The following is a 26,524-nucleotide window of genomic DNA, read 5'->3' as shown; positions in this document are numbered from 1 at the left end:
ACTCCTTATACACCATGGACTTATGCTTACACATATTTTCCAAGTTCCCTCCCCCAACGTGAAAACAGATCGACACCCCTTGCTCTGTGCACATACCCAATGTAGATAATTACTTGAAAAGTTCTGCGGAATGAGTAGCCACTTTTTGTAACAGAAATGCATGGTTTGTAAGCCCTACATTATAAACAATAAACTATTAACTATCGCAATATCAATATTAATATCCTCACCTTTCATTAGAGGTCTTTGACCTTGTGTGATTTCCATGGGTGAAAGGTATTGGCTCGTTATTAAGCAGGGCCTACAAGGTGTACGAGTGCTCTCTAGAACATCATCATGTTTACCATTAATGATGCCAAACTATCCTGATACTTTGAGGTCATTGACCTCTCGAGATCATCAGAGGTCAAATGCAGAAACTCGTCTGTGGTTTTGGAATATGAAGACAATGTCATTGTAAAACAGATATGCTTGTTTTGTACATCTTTACCATGTTTATCATCAACCAATGATGTCATAGTTCAATATTCTGATATTTTGAGGTCATTGACCTCTCAAGGTCATCAGATGTCAATGGTAGAAACCTGTCTGCTCTTTAGAATATGAAGATAATTTCATTGTAAGACAGATATGCTTGTTTTGTACATCTTAACAATGTTCACCATTAAGCAATAACATCACAGATCAACACTATATTTTGAGGTCATTGACCTCTAAAGGTCATCAGAGGTCAAAGGTAAAAAAAAAAATGTCAATGCTCTGTGGAATCAGAAAATGGTTTCCCTGAAGTATAGATTCATGTTAAGTGCAACATAATCACATCTATCATTCACAAACGTCTCCAAACATCAATTTTCTTATATCCAAAGTTCATTGACCTCTGGAGGTCATCAGAGGTCAAAGGTAAGAACCTGTCAGTGCTCTGTTGAATCAGAAAATGGTTTCTCTAATGCATGTTAAGTGCAGCATAATCACATCTATCATTCACAAACGTCTCCAAACATCAATATTCTTATATTTAAAGTTCATTGACCCCTGGAGGTCATCAGAGGTCAAATCAGACTTACCTCTCGATCTTAAAATAAATCTTATGGTATGTACTAACACTGGTGAAAGTTTGATGCTTTAGTCAAATTTTGCATTAGGGCGGACGTCCACTTGGGCGCGGACAAGCTCCGGAAGGGTTGCGGAAGCAAATTTTGTCATTTCGGCATCCTGTCCGCGACAGACGCGGAATAACTTTGTGAATCGGCTTGTCCTGGGACATTCCTAGGACTGTCCGCGGACTGACTGCGGACATTCCTAGGAATCACTCCGGAAGAGCGCGAAATACCTCGGAATATGCTAATCGTAGCCAGGCAGCGCGGAAACATCTAGGATTACACCAGGAATGAACGCGGACAATCAGGATGCCTTCCGGACAACACAAGTTAGGCATGCGGACAAACTGCGGACAATACCAGGAAAATGGAAAGGTATAAATTTGGCGCTGACTTTCACTTTTTCTCATTTGACTGCTAGCCGTCATTGATGCTCCTTGTTGTGTTTCCGCAGTAGCTGCTGATATTATATTATATGATTGGTCAATATTATTTGTGACCCTGCACCTCAAAACAAACAAAAAGTCGCCAGACATAAATTTTTTAGTTAAGACCATATTCTGAAAGAGCAGACTTTAAGCTTTAAAATGATGTATAACTCAAATCAAATGAACTCTCCTAACCTATCTAGATATTGGAAAGAAAGCACAAACTCAGGAAAAGTGTGAACTGAGAAAAGAGGCTCTGAAGTACAGTGTCTATTCAAGCGCTTAATCTTTACCAAACCGTGCTGGCTGTGCGATGAATGGGACAAAAACCAGGAAGTAAACCACCAGAGTAACAACAAAACAACAATGAAGGGATTATCAGATTAAACTGAAATTAAGCATGCCTCATTAACACATTCTGTCCATAATTAATGCCAACTTTCAAAGCAGTAGCATTATCCTTTCAAAAGTTATTAGAGTTGAAAGTGAAGAGTGTGGACAAGGTTTTTCAGAAATGAAAAAGGGATTCTAAAGACACACCTAATCACACTATTCTACCAAAAATGTTCGAGATAAACTGCTAAAAAAACACACTTTCCTGCCCGTTTTATGATACCAAATTTTGGCATAGTGTAAAAGAAGACCCGCTCTTTCAGAAAATATGAAAAAGTCAAGTTCGGCTAGGTTGACCCATTTCACTTATTTTCAGTCCTCACGCAAAATCAGTGTGTGCGACTTTATGTTCGTTTTGAGGTGCAAGGTCACATTTTATAAATGTGACCACCAAAAGTCGAAGAATAGGATTGTCTGCATGTCGGGTGACGACTTATTTTTTTTTTTAAATTTCTCTCATCTGGGAGAACAATCTTTTCTCTGCCTACAGTCACATGGATGATATTCGCAAACTTTTTGAACCATATATATATATATATATATATATATACACATAAAAATGTAAATGTATATGTATATATATATATATATGTATATATAATATACATAAAAACGTAGATGTATATGTATATATATATATATGTATATATAATATACATAAAAATGTAGATGTATATACATATATATACATATATATATAATATATATTTAAATGTTGATAAGGTAGTCCACGTGTTGGCAAGATAAAAAGATAAGTAACAAAACTGCAACAAAGTCCATGCTGTATTCACCAACGGTTTATTTCTTCACAAGAAATAAACCGTTGGTGAATACAGCATGAACTTTGTTGCAGTTTTGTTATATTCTTTATCCCCTTTTTTTAGACCTGTGCTTTATCCATCGTGAAGTATATACATGTTTTGTCTGATACTTCTGCAGAGCATGCCAAAATGATCCTAATCATTAGATTTGTTCTTCTTTCTCTCATTTTTACCCTTGTGCATCTCTAACTCTCTCTTATTTTGATCACTTTTGAACATTTTGCAATGATTCAAGTCCGAGAAGTTTTTTTTTTCTCATGCTTAGAGCTTACTAGCCTATTGTCAATGAAGTGTAAAAATGGGAAAATATCTTAACCTACTTTAATTTACTTTTTTTTTTTGGGGGGGGGGGTTCAACTGGGCTGTCAAATTGGACAATCGAGTTTATTTGCAACTAAAACAAAAAGAGAAGATGAAATTATTAGGTAATAACAACTACGGAAATCATTCAGGTAAAGAATATTTCTGAAATGATTTGTGATGGTTAATGTGTATTTAAATATATACACTCAGCAAAAAACAAACAAACAAACAAGCAAACAAAAGAAAGACAGAAATTTAACACTTTTTCGAGTTCATAATTTATTGCTTTTTCTCTCATTTCACTTGAATTTTGAAGTGACAGAAAATTCTTCATTTCCCCCCATCATCTTTATCTTTCATTGTTATTTTGGGCTTCAAAGATATTACATTGTAATGAGACCACAGGTATATCTTTGGAATTGAATTCATGCTTTTTAGTGTGATGAATTTGTGTTTTGTTCTAATATGTTGTATCATTAGAAAGCATTTACGTATGAATAACAACTTGATCATGTTTATATATATAGGACATTAACATTTAGCCAAAAATTCTATGGCTTTTTTTTTTCTGAGTGTACTTCCACCTACTTTTGTGATTTTTCAGCTGGGCTGTCACATGGGACAACCTAGTTTGTTTGCAAATAAAATACAACATAAAGGAAAATGTACCATAGCAAGTAATATGAACCAGGAAAGTCACTCAGATGAAAAATAATTTCTGAAGATCAAATCAACATCTTGGTCTCGATCAAAATTTGGACGGGGAAATTTTTCTCTCTCCCGAAGGTGCGGAAACGCCCGGACATGTTTAGGGCAGTGAGCGGACACGTTCAGGAACGTGCGGACAGGTTCCCGAAGGAGTGCGGAATACCAAATTTGCATTCCGGGGCTTGTCCGCGTCTTGTTCGCGCCCTAGTGGACGCCTGGTCTTATTCGCGTGATTTTGAGGGCTTAACCGCTCTACTATTGTCACTGTGACAAGTTTTATGAAACGGGCGTCTGGTGAAGGGTGTAGGAGTGGCAAAAGAAAACGTGGTGGGGGGGGGGGGGGGAATGTGCCCCCCTTGGGCTTTATAGGGTTGATATGCCTGTTTGAAGACCCTGCCACACCTTTGCGGGCAAGCTAAGCGGGCTTGTTGCCTGTAGGGATTTTGCAGAACGCAGGATGAATTTCTACGTGCAGAGAAAGATTTGGGCTATTTTCACTTGTCTCTTACCTGCTGGACGCGTGCTACTTATGTTCTACTTGCATTCTAGTTACGGTGTTACGGTACTTGCCTGTTAGGTGCGGCCGCTACGAACCTCCTACTGGTGTTCTGTGTAGACCTATCCCCCCCCCCCCCCCCCCCCCCCGCAGATGGCACGCACCGGCAAAGATTTGAGCATTCTAAAAAATTGCTCCTTGTGAGTCGTGGGTATTGCCAGCAGAGGTCTACGGAGAATACCACTAGCACTGACTAGGAGGCCCGTAGGTGTCGCAGGTCAAAGGCAGTTAACCCGCTTGAACTACATAGGTTGCCCGTTTATCTGTGCCTATCCACCGGATCCGTTCGTCATCTGCGGGCATCCTGTGAGCATAACACGGGTGGTTTAATGGCAAGGAATGGTCGACAGTGAAAAACATCCGCGTATTGCTAGGTCAATTCTGCGGGCGTGGATTGCTAATGATCGCCCCGTCACTGTACAAGCATGCTAACCTGGAAACATTGAACTGCATATTACCTGAATATGAGACCATTCTGAAGCAAATAATTTTCACACAACAATAGATATATAATGTACTCTTAAATGAACCCCGCAAGGATTGGAACAATAATCCCCAAGCATTCCCACTGATTCCCACTGATCAGTTACTTACTAGCCATCCCCTTTGAGCTTGTAATGGATGGATTTTTGTAAAAAGATATACTACGATCCATGAAGATACATACTTTGAGCCATTCCCGAGATATGGAGAAAAAAGGTTAGATGTTAGCACCTTCAATTGACCTTGGACATTATGATCCGAAAATTTCCTTTTATAAGGAGAATCTGTATTTGGTAACATATTCATACACTGAGTTTCAAGAAAATACCTTCAGGCATTGCAGATATGTGGGGGAATAATGAAATTTTACGAATTTAAGCATGTGCACCCAAAAGTTGATAGGAGAGGCACAACTTCGTGCACTCATGTATACATATAATATGCCAAATTTCATTTGGTTTCCTCAAACAGTACTCAGGGGCGGATCCAGGAATTTCGTAAAGAGGGGGCGCGTTTACAAAAATAAAGGGGGGCGCACGCACCCTTCCCCCCATTTTTTTCTTTTTATTTCTTTTGTTTCAACAAAAAATAAAGGGGGGGGGGGCGTGCGCCGGTTGCAGTCCTCCCTGGATCCACCCCTGGTACTTTATAGTTACGCTGTCCACAATATTGATTTCGGACGGACGGACGGACGACCCGAAAACATAATATTATGCCTCACGGGACACTTCGTGGAGGAAGCATAAAAACACACTCACCCTCAGACGGGTTGAGGCCGATAACGTCAGTCTTGTCATTTCCTTCACTGTCTGGCTGGTTCGTCTGAGTGGAGATAAAGATCCACATACAAGTTCCTGTCAGTAACTGTTAATTGATAAGATTTACTAGTATTTTCAACTGCTGTATAAATCATGCGTTTCACCATAATAATGAATATCGTACAATGCAATCACCAAAACACATATGTTTAAATTCATAGGCATTCATGCAGAGAATTAAAGGAATATAAGATCTGGAGTTCAAACTATTAATTATTCTTGTCAATTGCAGCACATGTACATTTGATTTCAGGTTTTCCTAATTGTTGCGGAAAAGTAAGACATTGATAATGTTCGTTGCTTTCAACGATGAGAACAGGGGTATTATGCTGATAAAGAAAAAAAGAAACTGCTCGAGAATTGTTTAAAAAAATATTCTAGATATCAAGGAACATCTCTGGTGTAGTGTTACGGTTAAGTTCACACAAATGAATACAAGGCGGTCTCAGTGAATTGAAATGAATAAATCTTCCGGAGCTTTCTAGGAGTTTGCTTGACAATCAGCTTCCAACCAGAATTATCATTCTTGCTTAAAAAGTGAGGGGGAAGAAATGGTATTACAGTATTTCTGGAAAAAAAATACCTCTTGTAAACCAGTACGATGGTGTTCCACACAATCGTCCATCATGACCTGCCAGTAAGAATCCCCTGTAATAGATATAAAAAGCACCACTTGAATAAAGTCTCAGCAGACTTATCTTGTTTAGGGTAAGGTTCATGTGTGCATTTGTGTGTATGTGTATGTGTGTGTGTGTGTGTGTGTGTGTGTGTGTGTGTGTTTGATAGAGTGTGTGTGTGATTTGCCCGATGTCATTACTGAAAAAATGCAATAAATTCCAACACTTGACACTGTCGTCAATAGCGAAATTTATATCATCATAGGTTTGCTGGCCTTTTTTTAATTTTTCATCAGTCTTTACAACACAAGATAGCTGGTTAGCCCATACTTATTTGCACGATCGTACTGCTGCTCAAGGACTGCTGCTTGTCTTCCACGGGAACCAACTGTTATAGACGGACCACTGGGTTGTGCAACCTGCTCTTCGCACACACAGAGTGAATGAATGAATGGAGCAGGATCTTTCACGTCTATGTACAATATTTCTTGACTCTTTCACAAACGGATCCTCCCTGTTACGTCCTATCTTATGGGGGACAGGAAATTTTATTCTGGAGGGAACGACATGATAACACACAACATTGCTAAACAAGACTCGCTGGGATTCGAGTCATTCGATTACAAGGCATATATACACTACGACTGAGCCACTAGCTTCGCCGTCCTAGAGTGGAATTATTGTGAATACTGCTCACCACTAGGCTTAATACGTGTCGCCTTGTCTGTCTGGTTAATGTTCCACTTCTCACCAGCCTTGGCAAGGTCAATACTGATTTTACACCCACTTCTGGTCTCAACTCCATCCGTGACTTTTTCATCTGTGTTAAATCTGATGAAGGGAATAACAAAAAGGAAATTACATCACCTTATATTATTGTTATTTCGTCAACAAAGACAAACAAAAGCTTTTCAAGGGGGATGACATTGAAAAGCAGTAATGTGTTATCAACATCTTGTCACCTCACATCACTATTATTTTTTTTCCCGAAGATTTCAAGTAGATTGTTATGTGATTTAATTTCATACTAATTTATGTAAGGTCCTTAATGACACGTGCATGTAGGTGATAACCTCCCGGCCCCCAAATGTCTGACAGAAGTTAAGAGTTAATAAACGCCAATCTCCTGTTCTAATCGAGGATAAGAAAGAGGGAGAGGGAGGGATAGAAGAGAAAGAGGGAGGGAGAGAGGCAGGGAGAGGGGGAGGGAGAAAAACAGGTCAGTTTCGGTCTGAATCTATAGTGAAAGTTCTTCGTTGAATTTTTGGACTGACTGATTTTGCTATAACACACATTCCCCATAGACACCTGCCCGAGCTTTTTCGTTATTCATCTTCAACGGGCTAAAACAGTTCCACCTATAAACACATAAAGCATCGATAAATTGAAGGGTTTCTTACTCTTGGCCTAAAAGTGCTTTCCTAAGGCTGGTTTTCCCAACTCGCTCTTGGCCGACAAGCATTAACCGCGTGTGGTAAACCTTGCGTGTTTTGTCTCGTGCAGCTGTTTTGGCGTAGGCCTTTAGTGCTCTCGGCCCACGAGCAAGAATTTCTAGCGGTACAGCGACATTGTTATCGGGGGATTCCACAGCTAGACGGGCAGATCCTGTCGTTCCGGTGTTGTCTTCCCCTTCTCCACCAGTATCAGTGAATACGACACCACAAAAACAAGAAAAAAAGTGAAATGTCAAGCATGGCAAGAAATTGCACCTTTCGGGTGGCATATCGACACTTTTTTACCGTACCCATTAAAACACCGATTTCTTTAATATTCAAACGATCGCTGAAGGGCGTAGAAGAATAGAAATGCGTAAATCTTGTTCTCGATTCTTCTTTGAATGATTACTCTAGCTTTCTGACAGAGTGTTAAGAGAGGGTAATGAGCTCAATCAAGTCTTTGTCTATTTTATGACTAAGTCGTTCTATCCTTTGTGTTCTAACGACATTCCGGAGCACAGATTGGATTAAAGACTGGAGAAAAAAGGCTCTGAATTGTTTGGCGGGTATAAACCTCTACGGGTCATTACATTCCAATCTGAAAACGGATGGGAATAATCTCTGCTTAACACAATTTCAAATGAAAAAAGAAATAAATCTGTAAAACTACAAATGAAGAAATACACGAAGACTCTCCAATAATCTTCCTTCTAGACGTATCTTTGAGGGATATTTCTTGATTTAGTTTCCTTTCATCGCAATTATGTTGTTGTTGTTTAAAGATTGAGACACTTCGAGTATGTCACGCACTTTCATGATCAGTAGGGTGGTACATCCAATTACCGGACGCTTTTTTTCGTGGCTTTGATTCCGTAGTCAGAGGATGAAATTTCGGCTAAAAATAAAACCACTTATTTACAGACTCCTGGAAATTACGAATTCAGCCAACTTATGTCAATTGTTGGCTCCAGTTTTTAGAAAATATGCTTCAAACGTTCCCCTCTAAAAAAAGTTGTCTTTTTGCGCGGTGCAAAATCGCATTGTATTACCGGACGCGATTTTCGTGATCGAATAATCGAGGTCTTTCGCACCTATAGTCCTTGCACCAGAATCACAATTCATCCCACAAATCACCGTACACATTCTCACCTAGAGGATGACAAAGAAAAAACCGGCAAATGAGGCTTAAATTTCGTATTTTACGGTAAAATGTCTGTCTTGAACATTTCGAACAGTTTACGCAATAAAACCTTGTGAGAAATCGACAACTGCTTAGACGCTACTTCTACTTTACGTGCTTTGTCTATGGGAGCTGCACGCGCGGATTACGAGTTGCGGGCCCCTTTAGCGCACAACTATTCCGCATCGTTCGCGTTTGAGGACGATAGCTACAAATTTCCGATATCGATCAGTGAACTTTTAGTTATATTGGAATCCTGTATTATTCTGTATGTGAGTGGGATTTCATAGAGTTTCAGTCGTGAGATGTGATTCAAACATGCATAAATATTAACTATGACGAGGTGCGAGTCACTCGACTATAAATCTGAGGTAAAATGTGAATTTCTTCGTGTTTTTACATTCTTATGTCGCGTTTTTTGCGATTTCGGTCCACACAAAGTTCTGTTAGGCTAATCTAACAGAATCGTAAATTTGATCGTACAGAATGTCATTAGTACGCAAAAATGTGCGTTTCCGGTAAATACCGTGGTGTCCCGTAATACCATGCTTGCCTATACATCGTCAACGGTAAGACGGTGATTGTTTTTATTGAGCCAAGGGATAGATTCGAGTGTGTATGCAATCGAAAATATTATTGAGTTTATGTTACAGTTAGTTAGTTTCTGTCGGACCAGTGTAATCAGCAAAGGTAGACGTCGGTTAGCTTAATCTCTGCCTGCAGACTCCTATCTTTTTTTCACGTATCGATACTAATTTTCGTCGGTGTGATCTAGGGAGCAGCGATGAGATTCATGAGAACACTTTCTGGTGGACTCAATAATCATCGACAGTGAAGGACAATAAGTTGTCGTGAGATGGTGTTGGTATAATATCAACATTATAATAGTTATTATGCTGTATATCGCACCAGAAATATGGCTTCCTCAATGTATTTCACTTTGTGAAAAAAAGCTCTTGCTGGTGGACTCTGAAAAAAACAAGAAAAAAAAGAAAAAGAAAAAAACAGTAGGATGCATAGAAACAGAAACATCCATCAATGGCCATAGTATTTGGGTTGTTCCACTAACAAGATCTTGTTTATACCGGAATTCTGCAAAGTCACATATAGAATGTATTGTACTGGACGTATTCTAAACCTATTTTTGTTTCAGTGAAAGGGGCGTAGGAGTGGAACTCCTAGTAAAGTGAAGCTAACACCACAAGTTGTCATTAAAATGTGATGCAATATGGAGTCTTAGATAGATTAAGCAAAAATTGACAAAAATTTGATCAAAGTGAAGCCGACAAAATAAGAATACTTTGGGGTAATGCACATATGTAAACTTTGCCCACTTTTATTTCGCTTCATGGTTGTAGGCTATTCAGTTTCCTTTTTTTAAGAGGAGGAAGTGAGAAAAAAAGTCCATAAAATTATTGGATACGGTTTTGGGGTACTTCTGCTAATGTCAGGTTAAGACAATAACTGTAGAACTAGTCTTGTTCCGGTATAGTTCATCAAACACTGAATATCTGCGAATTTCTTTCTGTCACATATTAACATATTTCAAATTCATGAAATTCTTCCGTCAAGATGCTTTCATTGCAACTGATTGACAAATTTTATGAATTTGAATAATTATGCAGTACCCGCTGCATGCTATAAGGATAAGAACCAACATTTGCTGCCTGGCGAAAGCTCGGTGGTCCAGCAAAGATGACGCCTGTCCGGTGATCAGGAGGTCGTGGGTGCGAATCCCGCTCGAGTATGTACGCCCATGATTTTTTTTTGAATGGCTACTACTAACACACTGATCAATTCAGTGCCTATTTACGTCGATGCAGGGCAATTTGTCAATCAGTTGCAATTAAGATATTTGGGTTTTTTTTTCGCTCATAAGCGCAAGCCCGTGTTTGTGGGTGAAAGGTAGGACTGATCATTATGATTTACACTGCGATTTTCCACTGTCATATTTTATACAACGCCCAAGTAGATCCTAGTAATTTGATTGGAGGATTGTTGGTGACGTGATATTCAATAAGTACTCCATTCCACGCGCCGTGCAATTTTGGCTCTATTTTTGTGTGCAACTTGGTTCAATTTTTTCGTTCTATTCCACGGTTTGAGAAATTGTACGGTATTGCATGTACTGTGTGTTGCATATTGCAGCTAGCGCGGTGAACGTGTGCGGTACATCCCATGCGCGTTTGTTGGCCTACGTAGTGCTAGTGTACGTGTATGAGCGCTAGCTGTTACCTGTATCTACACTGATTGTACAAGCCAGAAAGAGAATCGCAATGGATCCACATGTAAGTATGGCTCTGTTTTTCATACATATATAAGACTTCTAGGCCTACTTAGACCTACCCAACAATCCTCCAACCAAATCTGGATCTGGATCTGGATCTGGATCTGGATCTGTTACTCTGAAAAGCTCAGGTTGAGCATCACTCAGAACGTGACTGTGACTGGAGTGACGTTTAGTCCAAATGCAAATGCTTTTGTAGATACCCTATTAGTGAACATGTGCAGGAAAACAAAATGTCATTTGATCTTGATTAAGTCGAAATTTATGCCAAATTCATATGTCTTTCAATAAAGCCAGTGATAAATATTTTATATGACAAGGTTATATTTACATCTTATAAAATTATTATGACATGGAATTGAATCAGTCAGAATCTAGGAAACGTCAAATAGATAGCAAGCTAACGTGGGAATTCCATGTTGATTTTGTGTATGTAATGGAGACCTACGTTGCACGCATACTAGCGAGCTAAGGTAATTTTGTCTCAGGCATGTTTTACAGTCATTGTATCCCCTGGCTAAATACCGGTTAGTGATAAGGTTAGAGTAAAGATTAGGGTTAGGGTCAGGGGAAGGGTCTGGGATAATTGCACTAGACTCGGAAAAAATACAGATTTTTGTTCCATATAGTTACAAAACGTTTGGTTTGTTTGTTTGTTTGTTTGTGTGTTTGTTTGTTTGTTTTATTTAAACACGGGTAAAAATACTTGCAGCAAGTCCGTATGATATACACTGTACAAAAAAAAAAACACATAATGTGGTACGATCAACGTATAGGATAAAACACAATAATCGGTATAATGAAAAAAAATGAGAGAAAAAATGCATATATACACAACACTCTTTACAAAACAGTCAGACAGTAGAATGCAGTAAGAAGAAAAAAAAATCTCGGAAAGGAAGTGATTAAAAAAACATACATTTACTCAGAAATAGAAAAACTCATAAATCAAGTAAGAAAACAGAATCGATATCCTTCGGAAATTGGGCTAACCTTGCACACGTTCTCGTGGCTTCCGGTAATTTATTTAATAATTGAGCTGCTATGTAAACAGTACTACTTTTGCAAAAATTGGTTTTGGTAACAATACTTTAAATGCCGAGTTCCTCAGATTGTTATTAGATACTTTTACGTTCACTTGCTAAGTTCAATTTAAAACTCGTCAAGGTGATGACATCATAATTTATTGTTATCAATGCGTGTTTCCTCCTGATATTTTTCATTGTCTTTACAAGGTATCATGATGTGTATATTGGTGGCCCTCGGAAAATATAATCGGCTATTCTTCCTTCACGTCTCAGGAATGAGATCGCGTCTCGTCACTGTTAATCAGTGTTAATTCTCCTAGTAGTGATATCAAAAGTACCTTTTCCAGCTCTCTTTCTTCCGGTAGTCGCGGGCTGGGATGCACCTTGATTCGTCTCGATCCACCTTTTACAAACAATTTAAGAAAATTACCAGGTCATTAAAGTATGTTGGCGTCTTGGAGATTTACTCCGTGTCAAGCAAATTTTACTGCATATTTCCAGTGAAAAGACTGGAGGCATCAACAGAGTTTGTACATCAGCAAAAATTCGTCACGAAACGAAAAAAAATTCATGGGAAACGAGAAGGACAGGTTATTATAATAACAACCTGGAGAATATCCAGATAATCAAAGAGCTCTGATTTATATTCATATTGGATGAAAAAAAAAAAATCAAGTCACAACTCAACGAAGAATCGTCTAATAGTAACAGAATAGGCCTATGAAAAAAATTTAAAATGTATCAAAGGACATCAATAAAAGTCAAACCTATATCGGTGAAAAAGGAACATTTTACTTCTGTTTAAATTTCGACTATTGATTTAGATGGAATTAAAAAGATTAAACTAACAAAGATTATGGTTTTTCTTAATTTCTCCTGTTGACTTTTCTGCCATTGTAAAAGGTGCTCAAAGTATAAAGCAACAATGCGTCATTTGATTTTGATTAAATCGAAATGTATGTTTTTCAATAACACCAGTGATGAATATTTTTTTATATGGCATGGTTAAGTACGGATGATAAGTTAACATTGTTTTGACACTAGCTATGAAATGCAGGCATGGAAAAAAATGTTTTGTTTCAGCGGAGTATCAAAAAGATCTTAGCCTGGTATTACTTTGATATTGCATCATTTATTATGTATATCAGTAGAATGAATTGCCTTCCAGCTATTTACCGAAGTTTGTTAAGAATTGCTGAGTACATTCTAATCGTACAAGTACAGATTTTCTTTTTGCATCTCTTTCTCGTACGTGATAACCCGAAACAGCATGATCTATATTTTTGATAATAATCTGGAAAGATAAGTGATTCTATCGTCCGGAAAATGCCTTTAAGAAGAATCTCAAGTTATTTCTTTTCTTTAAATTCCCGTCTGCAGCGATTTTCTCTATGTTGTTGAGCACTCTACGATCATGCTTTTTATTTCCTTCTTTGCATCCAAGCATCACACTGGAAGAGGAATGGGGGGGGGGGACCACGATCTGGTAGGCAGACGTTTGATTGCCAGCAATGGCCGTTATTCTCTACCTTTGCTGAACGTCCTGATAAACACGACGCTTTTCTGTAGCTTCGTAGTGTTAACACCTAATATGTCATATTCTTTTACTTATAAATGCATTTTCCCATTCCATAATTTGTCATTCCCTAAGAACTGCAATTCTCATGTGAGAATTTATCCTTTTTTAACTTTTGGCAATCTACGCCCTACAAGTAGTGTTTCCATGTAGATTCCTCACATTTTAACTTATTATTTTTTTTTATTTGCTGTATTCTACAATAACATATGTATAAAATATGTATACACCTGTATTCACACGCATATATACACACAAATACAACTGCATCTTACCGAACTCCTTCATCAACGTTTCTGTAGACTCCGCCCAGTTGTGCCCCCTCCAGAGCTACCTTGAGGTCGGCTTTGCTTCTCTCTTTTGCGTCTACCCAGGTGTGGAGGACACTGGAGAGGGCCTGGGCGTAGTCTTTGTTGAACCTATACAGTATCTGCTTTGTCTGGTTGTCATTAACCCCAAGCATGTAGCACAGGTCTGTATATTTTTCCGGCGGTACAAGACGGGTCAATCTCTTGATATGCGCGGGTGTGACGTTTTCGGCATCTGCGAATGAGTTAAATTCAATTGTGAGTCCTTCGGCATCGTTTTTCGTTTATAATCTAGCACAATGGCATCGTTCTAGCCTAGTGCCTAATGAAAGAGCAAATGAATAACCTCTTTCAGAAAGCAGGAGTGAATGATATTGCCCTTATTTGCCAGGAACAAGTCAACGGAGCACGTACTCCAAATTAAAATGAAATCTTGCAAAATTCTTTGAGTTTTATCTTGGTTCTGCAGTGACGTCACGAACTGTTGTAGTCTTCTCATCAAGCAAAGGCGGCACCAAAACTTTAAAAAGTCACAACTTTTCAATGGGATTGTCTGATTTTCCTCAAACTTCATTAAGTTGTAATAATATTGCTGCATTCAATCAATCCACGTGTATGTTGGGAGACACTTCCCTGTTCAATAACCAATTAAACATTTTGGAAACAATGCAAGTTGTTATGATCTGTTGGGGGGGGGGGCGGATGCATTCCAATGTGTTCTGTTTATCAAGTCAGTAATGTACCAGTGATTGGCAGGTGATGTCATCGACAAAATTTTGGCTTGGGAAACCATATTTTGTGTGCGTATCCAAGTAATCGAAGGTAACAGAGAGAGCATTCGATTTATCATAAAATATAAAGCAGACAGTTTGTATATTCCTTTTGCCACATAAATGATGATATAAGGGTATCACAGATCAACGAAAGTCAACAATACTATGTATTCGCATTGCAAAAAAAAACGTCAACCTGATATCCAGTGCGATCCTGTATTCATGCAGCTAAATTTTATTTCACGCTGCCTTTCAAAAAACAACAACAAATAAAATATAAAAAAATCAATTTTGAATTAAATTTGTACCGTTGTTTATTTGTATGTGTTAGACTACATATTCAATATTTTCTTCTATATTTGATTGACACCTTTAAAATTGAAGGCAAGTACAGCTCTCGTCGTTCATTCTGAGATCATTTTTATGCAAATGTCCAATGCAAAATTTGATGCGAAATAGGATTGATGCCGAGAAAAGACTTTTTCTTCAGATATAGAGCATTTCTTTATTAAGATTGTATGAAATAAAGCAGTTATTGATGTGACAGCCATTCTTAAAAACTTAGTTGGCATTTACTCTAGATCATTACAAGATATCTTCATTGTGAACTAACGCTTATCTCCGGGTTTATTATTTCTCCACTCCCCTCAAGGGATGTGCTGAGTTCAGGCGTATTTCTGTTCTCTTGCCTTTATTCTCTTTTTCTCTTATTATTTCTTTTCAAAATTGATTGTTTTTCCCTGCTTGTGTTATGGAAAATAATTTGAAATGATTCACGTTTGCATGCCAACTGTTGAAATCAATAAAACATTCAATATAAAAAACAGAATGGTAGACAATCTCAGTCCATTAATGTATGTACACTAATAATATATTTCCTATTCATCACAAGCGACAGATCTTCTTTCTGTTTTAATGATATGCTCTAGCAAGTTCGTCTTAATATTCTATAAAGAAAAAAAATCAGTAATTTAGGGCAAATTGATATTATTGTTATTAATATACTACTACAATTATTATGAATTATATACCCGATGGTAGATGTATCTCAGCAATCCGGACAAGCTTTGCTCTCATCAGAGCTTCTCTCAAGTCTGATCGAAGTGACGACGTGCTCACTCCCATACTCCATTTACGAAGCATGCTGAGAGTCCCTCTGCTCGTTATCTCATGGTTGTGATAGTTAATTCGTGTAAAGATATTGATTTCTCCCAGAGAGAAACCCAACTGTGTCCCAATGTTCTCAATGTCGTCAATGCTTGATATATCTCTGGCAATACCTTTCAGAAGGAAATCCACATCACTTGATTGTCCCGCAGCCATCCTGCAATAAATCATTCAAAGGTTCTCGCAATCTAAATGTATGTTGACATCTGCTGATCCTTTTTGGTCTTTACATCACCAAATTAATAAATATAATAATAATATGCATTGCTTAGTTTTATACTTGTTTCTTAATCTTTTATTCACCCTGTTAAGCCCAACCTCTAAAAAAAAGGGGGAATGGCTCCATCATCTTTATTCATATTTCAACTGTGACATCATCATCCTGTACGCTTAGATAAGCTGAGATATAGACACAGTAATTTTATCTTATACCATTCATTGATTCCTCAAGGGTCTGTATAAAAAAATAATCTGTGATGATAGTTTGAGTAATTCAAGTGCAGGTATCGTAATAACAATGAATGGCAAGGCATATAACTTTGTCAATTGTTCAGCTGCTCTATAGGAAGAGAATGATGTCTCAACGGAAACGTGAATTAAGATGACCTGGATGATTTGTTTGAGATGTAGGGCTAATTGGCCGGGTGCACATAAAGTGTGGAGAAGAAAAATAAAGATATTTTGATGCATATTTTCAAGCAGGATTTAGTGAATTGGATACATTGAGTACAAACCCGGAGGTATAAGGTCAAAATACATTTTGATTGCAATAACCCTTTAATGTATACGTTGACTTCTGTAAGTATTTCCATTGGTCAATAATTGTTTGTTTGTTTTTGTTTTTTCACCGTGATTCGGTTTCTTCATTCCCAGACTTTACCCCGTAGTTGACCCCTGCATGCAGGTTACAGTCGTTATAGCAAACACATACCTTGCGAGTCCAAACGTACGGAAAAAAAAAACGTTGTATGCAGTGTATTATCGTACTCTGTGCGTCAGTGTTGAAACATGATATGCAAATAGATAAATATATATATCTATGTCTTTACCTCATTTTAATTACATTTACGTTTTTAGGTATTCCTATGCCTTTAAATACAATTATGATATATAAACACGCACATAAATATTTAAACATTATATATATATATATATATATATATATATTATACACCTATTATATATGTGTGGGGCCAATAAAAAATGAGTTTATTCGACTCAAATTTTCGCCTTCTACAGGAGTCTTGCATATATTCTGTACGAGAATATCGTAATATAAACGGCAACAAATCAATGAACCATCTTCGTGAAGTGTGTATACATTGATATTATTCAATGTTATCGATAGTGTTTATTGTTTCTCTGTAGTTTTCAGGAACAAAGAACCAAATTTATAAACAAAAAATGTTTTTAAAACGTCAAACTGTCTTCTAGTTACATGACTCCCATTATGTACACAAGTCAAACAAAAGAATTTTAATTCCATCTTATTCTATCTTAATTGTGCATTTTAAAGTTATTGGACATCATACGAATAATCAATCATAAACGATGTATCACTCATATTCAAACAATGTACTAGACATGAGTATGAAATAAAAAATATTATTCCAAATCATACCAAGTTGTTCATTCCACTGGTAATGAGCACTGCCTATTTCTATAGAGGTAACAACATGATCTACCACACCTAAAAACAGTTATATTAATCATCAATAAGCATAAGCCTAACGGAATACTCGACTGTTTTAGATGATTTTGCTTATTTTTCTTTTATTTTTGCATTTTCATAAAAACGCGGCAGCGCTCAACGAATGATCAGTGATAGAAAAATCCCTGAATAGCATTCTAAGTACAAAAAGACATGAAACTGGTCCATACAGAAGTGAGTCCATCAATAATAGAGTGTTCAAATGAAGGGTTTGTTTGCAAAAACCGATAAGTCCATTTTTGAAGATTTTGGAGTACAATCTCTGTCATAAAGTACAAAATAATACCTTTTAAATGATATATTGGTCACTACGTATAAAAGTATATTTTTAAAGTTATGGTCAAACGAAGCAAAAATTTTCTTATTATTCTCTTTATTTTTGTTGACCTTTAATCGCAAATATCTCCATTTGGCAAATGTGGACATATTGGTTTTTGCAAACAAACTCTTCAAATATTTAATACAGCACAGAATGAACTTTGACATACATATTCTAAATCTATACATGTGTAAACAATGCTTGTATCCACTGTATCTATACATCCATATCATATAAGCATGTGTATAAACATGCCTGCATGTATAGGCCTACTTAGAACATAAGTATTTGTACCATGTACTGACATAAAAAAGTTGTGTGTCTGTCCTCCAACTATTTGAATGCCAACTTGCCGAAAGAGGTAGATGAAGCACAGCCAGATACAGTATTTCGTTCGCCAGCTAAAGTAGCAGTGACGTGCACGCTGAATAAGTGAAAGTGGTGTGCCCTTGCTGTATACTTAATCTGTTTGACACTCTGCATCAAACTGAAATCTTTGATGTTTGAACATAAGCCTTTAGGCCTAACCAAACTACCATATTTTACTTTTAGTCTTTTCTGCCATTTTCTCCATCTCTCTGTGGTCATTCTCAAATTCAGGGGTATTATGTACGCCATTGTTTGTGGTCAAAGCCCTGAGCAAATCTGTCGTTACATAACTAGATATTACTACAGGACTGAGCATGCGATCAACGATACCACTGCAAGGATTTACCAATCACTATGGGTTGCCAGATCCAAGTGATTATACTACATGTAGTACTAGTAGTTTAGGCATATAGTCTCTACCAAACATCTCCATGGGGCATCAGTAAATGTTGATGTTCTTGTTATCTGATAATCGTTTCTCTGAGCTATTTACCCCGTGTGGGAGTATCAATAAAAACGCTGATCTATTTGTTTGGGGTAGCTGGATGATTTCCTGAATATACGTCTCAATCCCCTATATGTCCTACAATATAGTCTATTCAAATAACATAAAGAAAGGAAAATTCGCGGAGCCATTCACTGTGATATTATGACGATAATAGCATTGAAACGGAACAAATGTGTACAACACTGCGAGCACTTGGGTCGACATGATCATGATGAACAATGACTGTGAATAAATGCACCACGTACTTATATGGGCTGACTGCACATCACAATCTAAACAACACACGAATGAGGATTCAAAATGGCCAGTCATAAGTGTATTTTAGCTGTAACTGATTTGGAAATCAGTGCAGAGTACAAGGTACAAATGTCGATGGACATTACTTACCGGTACATTAAACACAGAACGAAGACCGCAGTATTACAAGGGAAGAGCCGGTCCTATACTAATCTAATGGCACGTCTGACAAAAATGGCGGATCTATCCGACAACTGCCGACGGGGAATCCCCAGTTACTACCATACAACCGGTCCATACTGTAGGAACCTACGTATTCTATGAGCGGATATCATTATAGTGGCTGGAGTGAAAACAAGCCTACATGGATAAGATCCGCATAGTTTTGAGACCATAATTTTCATATAATCATTCAGTAATTGGCTTTGGTCCATCTTAACATTTCTGGTAGCCACGATAAATGTTATTGACAAATGATCAGATGGAAAGTTTAACAATGGTGAATAAAGGATTCTGAACAATTATTATCAACTTGTGTGCGTCGTAATTAGTCGTCTGATTTCATGTACCTATACTGCATAAGTATTATGCATGCTACGTATAATTCATGTTCAGGCTAACGTCATTGATACTGTACAGGTGAACAGTTATTGTTTTCAATCCAGCTATACCGGAAGTGACGTGTACCCGACAATGGGAATACGGAACACATAGAAAATTGAAATAGACGAGTCATGGTTTGTAACAAAAGATTCTTTTGTGTGTGTGTGTGTGTGGGGGGGGGGTGTATAGAAAGTAAGCATACAAACATATCAAAACTATTTTAGGGGTGAGATGGTATCCCAATGAAATCAAATCATTTGGAGGCTGGCCAAGACACTAATTAATTATCATCAGTCGGAGGAGTTTGAGCAGAATGCCTTCATAAAAAGAAATATAAAAAAATCAGCATCGAAGAGGAATTCATTTGAAAAATAATTCAATGTGAACAGAGTAAACAAAATGTCCAGTGTAAATCAAGGTTTGTAAAGAACCTAGTATGAATTCACAGATACCCATGTAGGTGTATATATTATAGACTGTACCTACACGGAAAAGCGGAAATGAAGAGGGGGTGATGTCTGCAACAGGAAACAACATTATTCGTGATTTTTCCACAGTATTTCACCCAGATGTTCTTCCTGTCGAAGTAGAGGGATCTCATTGACCTTTGACCAGCAATCTCAAATACTACCCGAAACAAACTAACAAAAGAGCATGTAGTCTGGGTGCCAGAGGCTGAACCTTGTTTTACCGTCCACCCAATGTTTTTTGATGGTTTTACCCTATTTCGGGGGTGCTGAATCCGAATCCGGATGATGCAACTCTTGCATCCTTGAGGGTTTTGAGATATTCAAGATGGCCGCCAAGATGGCCGCCAAAACCGGAAATTCCCACGTATTTCCTTCTAAATGGTGAGATATTGAAAACAAGTGATGGTTTTACCCTATGTCGAGGGTGCTGAATCCGAATCCGGATGATGCAACTCTTGCATCCTTGAGGGTTTTGAGATATTTAAGATGGCTGCCAAAATGGCCGCCAAAACCGAAAATTCCCACGTATTTCTTTCTAAATGGTGTGAAATTGAAAAGAATTGATGATTCTCCCTATTTGGAAGGTGCTGAATCCGAATCTGGATGATGCAACTCTTGCATCCATGAAGTTTTTGAGATATTTAAGATGGCCGCCAAAATGGCCGCCAATTAAAACAGGAAATTCCCATGTATTTCCTTCTAACTGTTGAGAAATTAAAAACAATTGATGGTTTTACCCTATTTTGAGGGTGATGAATCCGAATCTGGATGATTCAACTCATGCATCCATGAAGTTTTAGAGATATTCAAGATGGCCGCCAAAATGGCCGCCAATTAAAACCGGAAATTCCCACGTATTTCCTTCTAAATGTTGAGAAATTACAAATAATTGATGGTTTTCCCTATTTCGAGGGTGCTGAATCCGAATCTGGATGATGCAACTCTTGCATCCATGAAGTTTTAGAGATATTCAAGATGGCCGCCAAAATGGCCGCCGATTAAAACCGGAAATTCCCACGTATTTCCTTCTAAATGGTGAGATGTTGAAAACAATTGATGGTTTTACCCTATTTCGAGGGTGCTGAATCCGAATCTGGATGATGCAACTCTTGCATCCTTGAAGATTTTGAGATATTTAATATGGCCGCCAAAATGGCCACCAAAACCGAAAATTCCCACGTATTTCCTTCTAAATGGTGAAAAATTGAAAACAATTGATGGTTTTACCCTATATCGAGAGTGCTGAATCCGAATCTAGATGGTGCAACTCCTGCATTGTTGAAGATTTTGAGATATTCAGTATGGCCGTTAAAATGGCCACCCAAAACGGAAGTTCCCATGTATTTCCTTCTAAATGGTGACAATTTGAAAGCAATTGGTGGTTTTTATCTTATTTTGAGTGTGCTGAATCCGAAGCTCAGGATACAACTCTTGCATCCTAAAGGGTTTTGAGATGATAAAGATGGTCGCCAAAAATGACCGCAAAAAACGGAAATTCATATGTAGACCCCCTATTTCCTTCTAAATGGTGTAAAATATAAAAAAGTTGGTAGTTTTACACTATTTTGAGTTTGCTGAATTTGAAGCTCCAGTACACAGCTCTTACTTCCTTGAGGGTTTTGAGATAATAAAGATGGCCGCCAGAATGGCCCCTAAATGGCCGTCAAAAACGAAAATTTCCATGCAAGCCCTATATTACCGTCTAAATGGTGTAAAATTGAAAACAATTGGCGGTTTTACTCTATTTCGAGGGTGCTGAATCCGAACCTGGTTGATGCAAGTTTCGTGTTCTTTTTTAAGGGTTTTGAGATGTCCAAGATGACCGCCAAAATGACTGTCAAAAATTGGTAAATTTTAGGCCCTATTCAGCACCCTCGAAACTTGGTTGTTGAAATTCGTCCATTCTTTAGGGTTTTAGACGTCCAAGATGACAGCCAAAATAAGTGGCAGAAATTCCAATGTTAATATTTTTTTCTTAATGGTAAAAATGTTAAAATAAATTGATGGTCTTACCCTATTTCGAGGGTGCTGAAGGTCTATGAAGGTTTTCGGACATCTATAACTGTTCTGTATGAACGGAAACTCCTTAATATGTTCTTATGCTGAAATGGTAAAGTATTGTGCTCCAACGCGAAGCGGGAGATTAAACCCATGCAGGGTGAAAAGCAATAATTTGTATTCTTGAATTCAACTCAGTTGAGCGAATTTGTCAAATCAGCCAAAATTTATTGACAGTCATAATGACTGTCACAATGGTATTGTAATATACTGAGATATTCCGATATGTCTCAAACGGAACTTTAACACGTACTGGGAAAAAAAAGAAGTGATATTGACATCATACTGAAACGTAAAAACGCCAAGAAAGATACGACTGAAAATGTCTTTATGCATAATTGTTATGAAATAATGCTTCTGGTCGCCAATAATATGGCTCCATAGATGTAAAGTTAATCCTTTTCGGCTATCAATAGAGTAAGATTAAATTATGGCATGTTGGTATTTGGTGTTGAAACTTGTCTTGTATTCTGACGAGTCTTGCCTCGTATTCTTGTGAAACTTGTCGCATATTCTGATTAGGTCATTGGAAATGGTTGCATCCATGACCACTATAGTAGATATCAATAAGGGCAATTTCAAAAGCACTCTGCGCGATTATGATATTCGTAAGTACTGGATAATCAACTATTACCTTCCATGTTGTCGTTTGATTTTTATTTAGTTTTTTTTTTTTCACGGCGCGTTACCTGTGATTTGTCCGTCCCCTCGTGTGTGTTTGTCATAGATTATAATATATACATATACACATATATAATGTTACATTATATTGAAGAAAAAATTGAAGAATAACAATAAAAATGTCCCACTCGTGTCTTCAACAATGTCATCAAGACCACCAATATAAACCAAATAACCAATTTGAGTGTTCATGGATAAAGAGATTAAAACTGCTCATGGATTAAGGCAGGTAATGTTGGGTAATTTCAGCTCTACATCACTATCACAATATGATTTAGATGAACATGTCTTGTCCATTAATTGTTAGTGTTCAAAACTTATCCATTATATGAAGACGAAACAGTGTAATCTTGCAATTATTCAACCGCATCTGTAGCCTTGAAGGGTTAATTCCTGGCACATTTGTATCGTACCAACTCAAAGATATCCAGTAGAGCTGGTTTCACTGTATATACAGCAAGTTAAAACTGTGCCATTGACGAAAACCATCGATTGTTATCAATTTCTCACCATTTATAAGAAGGAAATACATTGGAGTTTCCGTTTCGGCGGCCATTTTGGCAGCCATCTTGACTATCTCGAGGTGCATCATCCAGATTCGGATTCAGCACCCTCGAAATAGGGTAAAATCATCAACTGTTTTCTATTTCTCACCATTTAAAAGCTAATACATAGAAATTTCCGGTTTTGATTGGCGGCCATTTTGGCGGCCATTTTTGCGGCCATCTTGAATATCTCAATACCCTCAAGGATGCAAGGTTTGCATCATCCAGACTCGGATTCAACACCATAGAAATAGGGTAGATCCATCAATTGTTTTTAATTTCTCACCATTCAGAAGGAAATACATGGGAATTTCCGGTTTTAATTGGCGGCCATTTTGACAGCCATTTTGGCGGCATTCTTGAATATCTCAAAAACTTCATGGATGCATGAGTTTCATCATCCAGATTCGGATTCAGCACCTTCCAAATAGGGAGAATCATCAATTATTTCCAATTTCACACCATTTAGAGGGAAATACGTGGGAATTTTCGGTTTTGGTGGCCATTTTGGCGGCCATCTTGAATATCTCAAAAACTTCATGGATGCATGAGTTGCATCATCCAGATTCGGATTCAGCACCTTCCAAATAGGGAGAATCATCAATTATTTCCAATTTCACACCATTTAGAGGGAAATACGTGCGAATTTTCGGTTTTGGTGGCCATTTTGGCGGCCATCTTGAATATCTCAAAATCCTCAAGGATGCAAGAGTTGCATCATCCAGATTCGGATTCAGCACCTTCAAAATAGGGTAAATCCATCAATTGTTTTCAATATCTCACCATTTAGAAGGAAATACGTGGGAATTTCCGGTTTTGGCGGCCATTTTGGCGGCCATCTTGAATATCTCAAAACCCTCAAGGATGCAAGAGTTGCATCATCCAGATTCGGATTCAGCACCCCCGAAATAGGGTAAAACCATTAAAAAACATTGGGTGGATGGTAAAACAAGGTTAGGCCCAAAAAGTGGCTTTGGCACCCAGACTAATGTGACGACGTAGCGAAGTTGCGGCATGCACTTGTCATTCTTGAGAAGTCGGCTACATATGACGAATTATTCAGAGCAAACCCTTGCGTAGACTCCGCCCAGTTCTGCCCCCTCTAGAGCTACCTTGAGCTCGGCTTTGCTTCTCATTTTTGCGTCTACCCAGCTGTGGAGGACATCGGAGAGGGCCTGGGCGTAGTCATTGCTAAACTTCGCCAGTATCTGCTGCGCCTGGCTATATTCAACCCCAAGCATGGAGCACAGGTCTGTATATTTTCCAGGCGGTACAAAACGACCTAATCTCTTGATATGCACGGGTGTGACGTTGTCGGCATCTGCGAAACAAAATTCGAAGTTGCCAAATCACTGATTTTTTCGATGTCTCTCTGGCAATAGTGTTTATACTTTTATATAGAGCTATTATCTCAAGCATGTTGTACGTGTTCATCTACGGTGACGGAGGTAGAATGAATGATAAAATGCAGCTTAATGAACAGATACAATTTAAATCATCAAAGTGTGTTACCACATAGGTGGAATGTATGCATTAAAATGCGATTTAGAAACAAATCATGTGCCATAATTCGTTTTTGTGCAACATGTGTACCAATGTGACCTATGTAGTTGTGCATCATAAGATGATAAGTATTATTTGATACTGCCAAATAATCTGTACAGAAGACTAGAACTCAATTTGCGTTTCTTTCCAAACCATCTTGTAATGAAGGTTTTACGTCATTTTGGTTCAGTATCGGATTTCGCAGGACAACAAGAACGATTCCACAGAACAGTTTTGCGCTGTCAGGAGCTGCGTTGTGAAAGACGATATGATCAAATTTCGGACAAATCAAGGCAAAGAATCAGTGGCAGATGCATTAAAATCAGCCATGGTTTTTGCTGATTACAGAATTGTAATTGACAAACCTTCACCAATACTTACTCTTTCTCTGGACAACAACAACACCTCTGACTCAACTGACGTAGTATATTTAGAGTTCCCCCATGTACATCTTGGTTACTGTTACTTCTAATGGATGCATACAGCTCTCGGGTATTGGCTGTAACAAAAGTTGTGATTTCTGGTTCGCTGAAACCCATCACTTTCCCAAGTCTCCCGGTGGTGGCGTTGTCAGGTATTGCCCTCGCGACGATCCGTAGCAGGTCATCAACCTCTCGTTGCCTAGCACTCATTGTGATGCTTTTTTTTTTTTTAATGGAAACATTGAAATCATGAATTAACGGAATATTCATATGTTTCAACGGGTAAACCGCATCATAATTGTTTCATCTTTTCCTCACGAATTGATTTTTTTTTTTTTTTGGGGGGGGGGGGGGGGGTTAAGGCAAGTTGTGTATCTATTCATACAGCTGAAATGAAATATTTTTGTCATTTCTTTTTATGATATGAATAAGAAATTGTGAGAGCATGACATCATCAATTTGCTGATTTGAATTTTCATGACGATTTGTCAAGAAGTGTATTCCGAAAGGTTTTTGAGATTTCAGAATATCAAAATTGCCTTACTTCTAATGATCATTAAGCACTGTCCTGCAGGTTTTTTTTTCTTTCTTATGAAATTGAGAAAACTTTGGATGGATTCCTCCTTTAAGAAACAGAATCGACCACCCAATGCACACATGCCTGTACAATGTTGCGTGATAATAATACAGAGTATATGGGGACCTATACTGTGAACGGCTATATCGCTAGCAACTTGAGTACATAGATGACCCTGTAAACATAAGATGTACCGAGGAAATAAAACCATTGACTTCTCTGTGTGTATAACATTGGAAACTTTCTTAGCTTCTCCAAGTTGCGATGGTTTATTCAAATGGACTATAAACAAATCTGTCTACTCGTCTTTTTCTTCAGCCACCCTAAAAGGGAAATCCAGTCCAAATATAAGTTAGTTTGATAAAACGAATAATTTGACTGAAATCGGATGAAAAGTAAGGAAGTTATGACATTTTGAAGTTTTAATTGCTTATTTCTGCAAGACAGTTCTTGTACAGTGGATATGAATATGCAAATGAGTGAGCTAACCATGTCAT

The 26,524-nt window shown here is 37.8% G+C and overlaps 1 protein-coding gene across 1 annotated transcript; it reads right to left on the bottom strand.

Annotated features, from left to right (window-relative positions):
* Positions 1-4,578: 4,578 nt before the first annotated feature.
* Positions 4,579-24,724, bottom strand: LOC139732926 (uncharacterized). Its single transcript, XM_071643764.1, has 8 exons — positions 24,554-24,724; positions 14,010-14,173; positions 12,497-12,561; positions 7,628-7,856; positions 6,925-7,058; positions 6,194-6,258; positions 5,551-5,614; positions 4,579-4,613 (listed from the first exon to the last, which is right to left on the bottom strand). The coding sequence occupies exons 1-8, from the start codon at positions 24,722-24,724 to the stop codon at positions 4,579-4,581; spliced, it is 927 nt and encodes a 308-aa protein (XP_071499865.1).
* Between the last annotated feature and the right edge of the window lie 1,800 nt (positions 24,725-26,524).

This window comes from Diadema antillarum, unplaced genomic scaffold (assembly GCF_040938485.1).
Source record: "Diadema antillarum isolate AM-2024a unplaced genomic scaffold, OU_Dant_1.0 seq00000455_RagTag, whole genome shotgun sequence".
NCBI classification, from domain to species: Eukaryota; Metazoa; Echinodermata; class Echinoidea; order Diadematoida; family Diadematidae; genus Diadema; species Diadema antillarum.
The sequence above is the reverse complement of the archived record's forward strand: the minus strand, read 5'-3'. Positions and strand labels throughout refer to the sequence as shown.